Source organism: Rhincodon typus, chromosome 6 (genome assembly GCF_021869965.1).
Source record: "Rhincodon typus isolate 14 chromosome 6, sRhiTyp1.1, whole genome shotgun sequence".
NCBI classification, from domain to species: Eukaryota; Metazoa; Chordata; class Chondrichthyes; order Orectolobiformes; family Rhincodontidae; genus Rhincodon; species Rhincodon typus.
In genome coordinates this window covers 6,842,882-6,853,040 of record NC_063337.1, presented here as the reverse complement: position 1 = coordinate 6,853,040, position 10,159 = coordinate 6,842,882, and the positions used below count along the sequence as shown (strand labels likewise).

Genomic DNA, 10,159 nt, shown 5'->3' with positions numbered 1-10,159 from the left:
GTGGAATTTGAATTTGGGAAAATATCTGGAATATAATCAGTCCAATGACAGTGAAATGTTGCTGATTGTTATGTTACAGAGCTAGAACTCAGTCCAGTACAGTATAGTCCAGGGCAAGTTGTGAATTTGAACTCTGTTTCAAAATCTTGAAAATCAAACAGCTAGCCTCCAGGGGACGTGATGGCTTAGGGCTATTGTTACTATAGACATGGGCCCAAATTGATATTAGACGGTGGAATTTGAATTTAATAAAAATCTGGAATTAATGACATAAAACCATTGCCAGGGGTAAAACCGATCTGGTTCACTCATGTCCTTTAGGGAAGGAAACTGCCATCCTTACCTGGTCTGCCTTACATGTGACTCCACACCCACAGCAATGTGGTTAGTTGTCAACTGCCCTATGGGCCAATTAGGAGTGGGCAATAAATGCTGGCCTAACCAGTGATCCTGTGATTGGTTCAACTTTGTTTTTATTCAATCTTCCCTCATGTAAGCCCAGTGAACGTCCCTCGATTGCATGTATATCCTGTCTTATGTAACGGGACCAAAATTGTATGCACTATTCCAGGCATGGTATATATAAATATATATTGCAGTAACTCAATCAGGCTGCTCTGATAGCACCTTCCAAACCCATGGTTTGCACCTCCCAGAAGGGCAAGAGCAGCAGATACATGGGAACACCACCACCTGCAAGTTCCCCTCCAACCCACTCACCATCCTCACCTGGAAATATATTGCCGTTCCTTCATGGTCACTGGGTCAAAATCCTGGAATTCCATTCCTAAGGCACTGTAAGTATCCCAGGACTGCAGCAGTTCAAGAAGACAGCTCACCACCTTGTCAAGGGTGTCTAAGGACAGGTAATAAATGCTGGTTAAGCAATGCCCACATCCATTGAATAAACTAAAACGTCACACTTGAACAGCTCAATACAATATCAGTCTGTGAATTACAATTACAGGGAGGTGAAGACATTGGATGTAAGAACCAAAGTGATATGTGAAATGAGCTAATACGGATTTGGATCCATGTCTACAGGGTGGTATGTATAAATACATGGTGACTCAGTGGTTAGCACTGCTGCCTCACAGCACCAGGGACCCAGGTTCAATCCCAGCCTCGGGCAACTGTCTGTGTGGAGTTTGCACGTTCTCCCCGTGTCTGCATGGTTTCCTTCCACAGTCCAAAGATGTGCAGGGTAGGTGGATTGCCATGCTAAATTGCCTATAGTGATTGCCCAGGGATGTTTCGGTTAGGTGGGTTTGGGCCGAATGGCCTGTTTTCATACTGTAGGACTCTATGAATGCTGGATCAAGGAGTATAGCTGATGTGGAGTGTGAATGGACTGATTAGGCTCAGAGAGTCATAGAGACCTATAGCACAGAAGAAGGCTTTTGGCCCATCTTATCTGTGCTGGTCAAAAATGTGTTACAGTTCATTCAGAATCAACGCATTCTTACACAGGGGTATGGATAGTGATGGTGCTGCTCTATTCAACATCAGGTTAAAAAGAACATCAACGTCATCTCGCAACAGGAAGGGAACAAGGCAGCACAACTTTACATTTAAAGGGTTGGATGTTAAGTTACTCTTGGTCTTTTGTAGTCTTTCAATGGAGCACTATGATGTAGTTTTGCTGCGGTTTATGGGACGTAAGACAGGCTTGAATTGAATTTAATTGAGCTAGGCCCCTTTAAGATGTTTGCTGCTCTTGTTGACAGTCAAACAGATCCCTGGGGGGGGGGGAGAGATAAATGCTGCCTTTAACCAAGAGACAAAGGTGCAGGCAGAGAAATCCCACGGAAAACGAATGTTGAATACGGGCAGTTGAGAAACCCATTAAGATACAACAATAATTCCGGATCATGGGGATCCAGAATCATTTGCAAGGATGGATAGATTTCCAGGTATAAATCTTTTGCATGATAGAAGGTGTTTTTTGAAGCTTTCTACTTCATTTTTCAGGCAGCTGCATGTTTGTTCCTCAGATGAAATGCCGTGTTAGGATTCCAGTTGATACAATTCAATATAACGCAGGAACAGGCTGCTAGACCTACCAGGCCTGCACCAATTCCTGGTCCTTACTTAGATACTTGGGGCTATTTTTGACACATCTTTCTAAATTTGATTGTGGAGATTGTAATTATTTTGTCTTTTTCACCCTTAGGTCAAATTAATTGCCTTCCAGTTTCTGGAGCAGTGTATGAATATAATTTAAATGTCTGGGTTGTGCTTCTTTGAAATGATTTCATTTCATTTAATAAATAATATGTATTTTATGTTTTGTTTTATTGATTGAGGGTCCTCAGATTGGAGTCTTATGCTTTGGGCTGTGAGCAGAGATGATACAAGTTGTCAACATTGAGGAGACTGGCTCAGGAGAACTGATCCAATAGGGAGAAGGCCCTAGAACCAGACGACATTGTTTTAGAGGTGATTGGCAAAATAAAAAAATCAAAGGCATGACGAGGAGTGAATGGCCAGTATCTGGAATGCACCCAATGTGTCCTGGGGACAGGTTTGCTCCCAGATTCCAAAAGGAATTGGATAATTATTTGAAGGGAAACCTTTGCAGGCTATGAGGAAGATGCAGGGGGTGAGCTAAATTGCTTTCACAAAGAGCTGGCATGGTTTGGATGGATCGAATGGCCTCCTTCTCTGCTGTGACCATTCTACAATTCCAGGATCTCTGCCTGATGTATTTTTCCCAGGCCCAGGTGCATTAGAAGGGGTTCAGCATTTGTGCCACTGCCCTGGTCTTTGAGATTGGTGGGAAAGCACACTGGGCAACTCACCAGCGATGCCAGTTGCTGGGATTTCTCTGCTTGGCATTCCTTGTCTGCAGACTGGTTTAAGATTGCATTTCCCCATCTCCACAATCTAAATGACCTTAGAACAGTACAGCACAGGAACAGGCCCTTCGGCCCATGATTCTTGTGCCGACCATGATGCCATTCTAAATTAATCCCACCTGCCTGCTCATGGTCCATATCCTTCTATTCCCAGCCTGTTCATGTGTCTGTCTAAATGCCTCTTAAACATTACTATAGTATCGGCTTCTACCATCTCCCCTAGCAGCGTGTTCTGGGTACCCACTACCCCCTCTATGTAAAAAAAACTTGCCTCGCACATCTTCTTTAAGCTATCCCCCTCTCACCTTAAACCTGTGCCCCTAGTATTTGACATTTCCACCCTGGGAGAAAGACTCTGACTATCCACCCTATCCCTGCCTCTCATCATTTTATGCGCTTGTATCAGGTCACCCCTCAGCCTCTGACGCTCTAGCAAAAAAAAGCCAAGTTTGAATGACTTTTAGGACTTTAAAAATGGCAAAGCTAGGACATGGGAGTCTAGTGCAAGGTTGCACAAACTGTAGACCATTCAGGAGATAAGTTAGGAAACATGTCTTCCCGGTGGAGTTGTGGAATTTTCACTCACGGCAAGAAAGCCCTCAGCTAATAAATTTGAAATCTGATGGATAAGAGTTTTGCTGGACAACTTTGCTTGAGACAGGAAGAAAAGGAACAGCCATAGCCTTTGTGAATAACAGAGCAGGCATGAGAGGCTAAATGGTCCATTCTTGTTCTGACGTTCCTGGTGATGCCTGTGGTAGTTGAATCCCGAGTCCCAGAGCTAAGGACACGGATTGAAATCCCATAAATGAGATTCATGAAATCTGGAACTGAAAGCTCGCCTCAGTGATGGCAGATACAAAAAAACTGTTATCAATTGTCGTAAAAACCCAACTGCTCAGTAAGGGAATGGAATCTGCCATCCTTTCCTGGTCTGGCTTACATGTGACTCCAGACCCACAGAAAATGGTTGACTATTAAATTCCCTCTGAAATGGCCCTAGCAAACCACCCAGTTCAAGGACAATTAGAGATGGATTAACAAATTCTGACACCTTACCACCATCCTGTGAAATAGTGAAGAAACATAAATAGATTGGAAATGTCAAGTTCAGATCTTGCCTCCAATGGTTCTTCTCATTAGTGACGCCTCGCTGCCCAGGGTTCAGTTCGGAAGCTGTTGTTTCGAAGTCTAAAGGCGTTTCATAAATAGACAACATCATCAAACGAGGTAATGTATGGTATCCTCTCCAAGATATGTCATCTCCAAAATAAAACAAAGAACTTTGGGTGCTGGAGATCTGAAACAAAAACAGAAAATGCTGAAGAAACTCAGCAGGTCTGGCAGCATCTGTGGTGAGATAAACAGAGTTAACGTTTCAAGTCTAGTTCTGAACGAGTGTCACTGGACTCGAAACATTAACTCTGCTTTCTCTCCACAGATGCTGCCAGACCTGCTGAGTTTCTCCAGCAATTTCTCTGCGCTTGTCACATTATCTCTAAGCTGGTTTTCCTGATTGACTTGGTATCTCACAAGTTCACATTTGTACTGTAGTTAAACGGTTGCATGTTCCTTAGCTTTCCAACTTACACCTATCAGGATAAAGGCAAGAATACCAGATTTTACGCAATCACAACAATCTTTGCATCTGTCCCGATGAGTTTGGCAAGATTAAATGTCCTAACAAGAGGGTCGTGTTTATAATTCTGGTAAATGACAGATTTGGAGAGATTACTTTAATACGTATACTATTGAGACTTCGCTTGGGTAATTAGTGACCCTGATTGTATCGACTTCAGAAAAAAGCTCCCCATTCTTCTGCTTATTTTATCAACTGTTTTCTGCAGCAATCAATTGGTTGCATGCCCTGAGTCCTTACATGGTACACATTATGCTAGATAAGCTGTACAACAGGCCATTTGTTATTGGAACAGAGATTACATAGAATTTACAGCAGCAACAGCCTACTGTGTGCTATTTAGCCACTCTGTTTCCAGCATTATAGCAGCGATCACACTCCAAAACTACTTCATTGGCTGGAGGGTACTTTGGGACATACCCAGTATGTGAAAGGTGCTACTTAAATGGAGGGGGAGGGGATATTGGAGGTGTAGTGGTCAGTGAAGAAGGTTACCTCAGAGTACAACAGGATATTGATCAGATGGGCCAATGGGCTGAGGAGTGGCAAATGGAGTTTAATTTAGATGAATGTGAAGTGCTGCATTTTAGAAAGGCAAATCAGGGCAGGACTTATACACTGAATGGTAAGGTCCTGGGGTGTGTTGCTGAACAAAGACACCTTGGAGTGCAGATTCATAGTTCCTTGAAAGTAGAGTTGCAGGTAGACAGGATAGTGAAGAAGGCGTTTGGTACGCTTGCCTTTATTGGCCAGTGCATCGAGTATAAGAGTTGGGAAGTCATGTTGCGGCTGTACAGGACATTGGTTAGGCCACTTTTGGAATACTCCATGCAATTCTGGTCTCCCTGCTATAGGAAGGATGTTGGGAAACTTGAAAGGTTCAGGAAAGATTTACAAGCATATTACCAGGTTTGGAGACTTAGTTCTAGGGGAAGAGACTGAATAGGCTGGGGCTATTTTCCCTGGAGCGTTGGAGGCTTGAGGGGTGACCTTATAGAGTTTTGTAAAAACATGAGGGGTAAGGATAGGGTTAATAGTCAAGGTCTTTTCCCTGGGGTGGGGGTGTCTAAAACTAGAGGGCATAGGTTTAAGCTGAGAGGGGAAAGATTTAAAAGGGACCTAAGGCGTTATCTTTTCACACAGAAGGTGGTGCGAGTATGGAATGAGCTGCCAGAGGAAGTGGTGGAGGCTGGTACAATTACAATATTTAAATGACATCTGGATGGGTATATGAATAGGAAGGGTTTAGAGGGATATGGGCCAAATGCTGGCAAATGGGACTAGATTAATTTAGGATATCTGGTCAGCATGGACAAGTTGGACTGAAGGGTCTGTGTCTGTTCTGTACAACTCTATGACCCCTATGATTGAAAGAGTCTGCCAAGGGGTTATGTGTGTGGGCAAGAAGAATGTATAAACATTATTTTTAAATGACACGAAACTATTAAATGTTGGTGTTCAAGAGAATTTGGGCACCCGTATCAGAGAAACTCAGATGCTCAACACATAGATCCAACAAGCAATTGGGAAAGTTTTTGAGTTTAGTTTAATTTAATTCATTCATTTGATGTGGGTATCACTAACTGTGCCTGCATTATCACCCATTGATTGCCTGTGATTTGTAAAGTAGTTGAAAATAGCAATATGGAAGCCATATTGCAGCTGTATAACATTCCAGTGAACTCACACTCACAGCGGTCTGTGCCATTTTGATCTTTGTACCTAAGAAAGGATATATTTACCTTAGACAGGTTGACAGTGAAGCTTCACTGGACCAGTTCCTCACAGAGAGGGCTATCCTTTGAGGAGTGATTTAATCTATGTGATTTCAAAGCCCATGTTGTGCAAGGGTTTGATGATGTGGGAGGATGGTCTAAATTCTGTCCTGGTTGGAACTTAGAATCAACTTGCATTATGTGTAATAAAAACTGAATGAACTGCGGATGTTGTAAATCAGGAACAAAACCAAAGTTGCTGGAAAAGCTCAGCAGGCCTGGCAGTATCTGTGAAGGAAAAAACAGCGTTAACGTTTTGGGTCCGGTGACCCTTCCTCAGAACCCTTCTGAGGAAGGATCACTGGACCCGAAATGTTAACTCTGTTTTCTCCTTCACAGATGCTGCCAGACCTGCTGAGCTTTTCCAGCAACTTTGTTTATGTTGCATTATGTGTATTGTAGTCTAGGAAAGACCATTTCAAAACTTAGACAAGAAAGCGTAGCTTCTGTGATCTCCTTCAAGTGTTATGGACCTGACACTAAGCAACCAGCTTCAGTGAATTTTCTCAATATGATGACTTCTCCAATGTGCAAACCTTCCATTGTTGGCCAAGCCTTAATCTGCTTATGCAGCAAGCTCTGGAATTCTCTCTTAAATCCTCTCTATCTCCTCCTTCATCATCCTGACCAAGTTTTTCTGGTAGGCCTCCGTAGTTAAGGAAGGATATTGAAGTATTTCAGAGAAGGTTTCCCACACTAATAACTGGAATGGGTGGAGAGTTTTATTAGGATTGGCTACGCTTGTATCTACTGGAGTTTAGGAGAGTAAGAGGTGACTCAATTGAAACATATACGATTCAGAGAGGACTTGGGAGGGTGGGAGTGGGGAGAATGTTTCCTCCTGCAAGAGATTCAAGAACTAGGTGGTCACTGTTTCAAGAAAAGGGAGTGCCATTTAGGACAGAGATGAAGAGAAACTGTTTCACACAGAAGACCATTCTCTTCCTCCAATGGTAGTGGAGCCAGAGTTTTTGAGTACTATTAACGGAGAAGTAAATAGATTCTTGATAAGCAAGGATGTCAAAGGTTATTGTTGGTAGGCAGGAATTAGATCAGTCATGATCTGAGCAAATGGCAGAGCAGGCTTTAGGGGTCGAGTGGCCTACTTCTATCCTAACTTGTATATTGGGGCATCTGCCCTACTAATTTGGCACAATGGTTAGCACTGGAGCCTCAAAGCACCAGGGACCCAGGTTTGATTCCACCCTCGGGCAACTGTCTGCGTGAAGTTTGCACATTCTTCCTGTGACTGTGTGTTTCCTCCCACAGTCCAAAGATGTGCAGGTTAGGTGTTTGGCCATGTTAAGTTGCCCCATAGTGTCCATAGAGGTGCAGGCTAGTTGTGTTAGCCATGGATTGTGGGACTGGGTCTGCATGGGATGCTCTTCAGTTTGGTACAGACTCGATGGGCTGAATGACCTCTATCTGCACTGTTGGGATTCTATGATCTCCTTGTGTAGCTCAGTTGATGATGTTACTTATTTAAAGCACCTTGAAGTGATTTATAGTAATAAAGGTGCTGTATACAGCCATGATATTGATGTTACTATCATAGTTCTCTGCCGTCAAAGAAATGTTGTGGGTAATTTTCAGTTTGGGTAGTGGTATGAAACTGGTGATCTTGAATTCATTGTCTGAATTGTCCCATTTTTGAAAAGGAAGGTGGGATGGGGGTCAGGTGATTTTAATGCTTACAATATGTCAAGTCACCATTGTGTTACCAGACCGTAGGGCTGCTCCCTCATTATAGAGAGACAACTGGTGGTCATTTAACCTGAGGGTCACCATACTCCAGGTGAGGTGAGAGAGTCATAGAGTGGAGCTGTACAGCACATAAACAGACCCTTTAGTCCAATTCATCAATGCCGGCCAGATATCCTATATAAATCTAATCCCATTTACCTGCATTTGGCCCATATCCCTTCCTATTCATAAATGCATCCAAATGCCTTTTAAATGTTGTCATTGTACCAGCCTCCACCAATTCCTCTTACATCCCTTTTGATTCTTTCCCCTGTCACCTTAAACCTATGCCCTCTAGTTTTGGACTCTCCCACTTCAGGCAAAAGACCTTGTCTAGTTACCCTATCCATGCTCCTCATGATTTTATAAACCTCTATGACGTCACACCTCTGCCTCCGATGCTCCAGGGAAAATAGCCCCAGCCTATTCAGCCTCTCCCTATAGCTCAAACCCTCCAACCCTGGCAACATCCTTGTAAATCTTTCCTGAACCTTTCAAGTTTCCCAACATCCTTCCTATAGCAGGGAGACCAGAATTGCATGGAGTATTCCAAAAGTGGCTGAACCAATGTCCTGTACAGCCGCAATGTGACCTCCCAACTCCTATACTTGATGCACTAACCAATAAGGACAAGCGTACCAAATGCCTTGTTCACTACCCTGCCCACCTGTGACTCTACTTTGAAGGAACTATGAACCTGCACTCCAAGGTCTCTTTGTTCAGCAACATTCCTCAGGACCTTACCATTAAGTGTATAAGTCCTGCCCTGATTTGCCTTTCCAAAATGCGGCACCTCACGTTTACCTACATCTGCCACTCCTTGGCCCATCTGATCAAGATCTTGTTGTACTCTGAGGTAACCTTCTCCACTGTCCACTAAACCTCCAATTTTGGTGTCATGTCCAAACTTACTAACCTTACCTCCTACGTTCACATCCAAATCAGGGTTGAGAAGGAGAGTCTTTCATGGTAACCTCAGCTGGTGTGAGGATTGAACCCACGCTGTCGGCATCACACTGCTTCTGAACCCAACCATGCAGCCAACTGAGCCAAGCCGACCCCCGTTACAACATGAGAGCACCTGCAGTAAATTCTGGACTTAAAATGATCCCCCAAATTTGAGATTCCTGCTGGAATATAGAACTTGCTCTAACACTGTGGTGCCCAGACTATGCGGGTCATGTGTTTGATGGATAGTCCGTGCTGGACTTGATTGACCGTGCTGGTCCGTGCTTGATGGTTTGGTTCAGAAGCAGTGTGATGCCGACGGCGTGGGTTCAACCCTCACACCAGCTGAGGTTACCATGAAAGACTCTCCTTCTCAACCCTGATTTGGATGTGAACGTAGGAGGTATGGTTGGTAAGTTTGAAGATGACACCAAAATTGGAGGTTTAGTGGATGGTGGAGAAGGTTACCTCAGAGTACAACAAGATCTTGATCAGATGGGTCAAGGAGTGGCAGATGTAGGTAAACGTGAGGCGCTGCATTTTGGAAAGGCAAATCAGGGCAGGGCTTATACACTTAATAGTAAGGTCCTGAGGAATGTTGCTGAACAAAGAGACCTTGGAGTACAGGTTCATAGTTCCTTCAACTCGGTCCTGGGGCACTCTCGAGTGGGGCAGCGAGAGATAGACAAGCCTCAACGCAGGGCTCACGAGGAGAGAAAGTTTAGCAAGGGTCCCCGTTTTTGGTTGCACCTTTCTGGGAAGTGAAATGTTGGCTGAGTACAGCAGGAGGCCTCACTCCTGAAGTCTCCTCATGTTTCAGTGAGATATTATGGCATGGAGGCTATGATTTGATGCACAGACACGAAGTTTATAACTGAAAACAAATTAGCAATTTATTATTTGGAATGTAACTTTTAGCAGAACACAAGTGAACTATAAGCTAATCTAATTATTATTTATGTTCTAAGCCAAATCTTCTATGATCACAATCTCCCTCACATACTGATAGACAAACAGCACAGTTAAGGGATAAATTAAAGAAAAGAAGTTGTAGTTTGCCTGTTCGATAACTGTTACCGTAATAAATGTCAGGCCTTCATGAAATCCTTGGTAGATGGGTTGTAATACACACGCAAAAGACTGTATCATAGAATCCCTACAGTGTGGAAGCAGGCCATTCAGCCCATTGAGTCAAC

At 43.6% G+C, this 10,159-nt stretch overlaps 1 protein-coding gene across 2 annotated transcripts in view; it reads left to right on the top strand.

Moving 5' to 3' along the window:
- The first annotated feature begins 967 nt into the window (after positions 1–967).
- gdpd4a (glycerophosphodiester phosphodiesterase domain containing 4a) overlaps positions 968–10,159 on the top strand; it is a 74,270-nt gene continuing 65,078 nt past the window's right edge. Inside the window, exon 1 of one of the 2 annotated variants that reach the window (XM_048598022.1) lies at positions 968–1,048. In XM_048598022.1, the coding sequence (XP_048453979.1) occupies positions 1,035–1,048 (14 nt within the window). In that variant the 5' untranslated portion in view covers positions 968–1,034. The remainder of the gene's footprint in view (positions 1,049–10,159) is intronic. The other variant, XM_048598021.1, reaches the window with a different exon arrangement.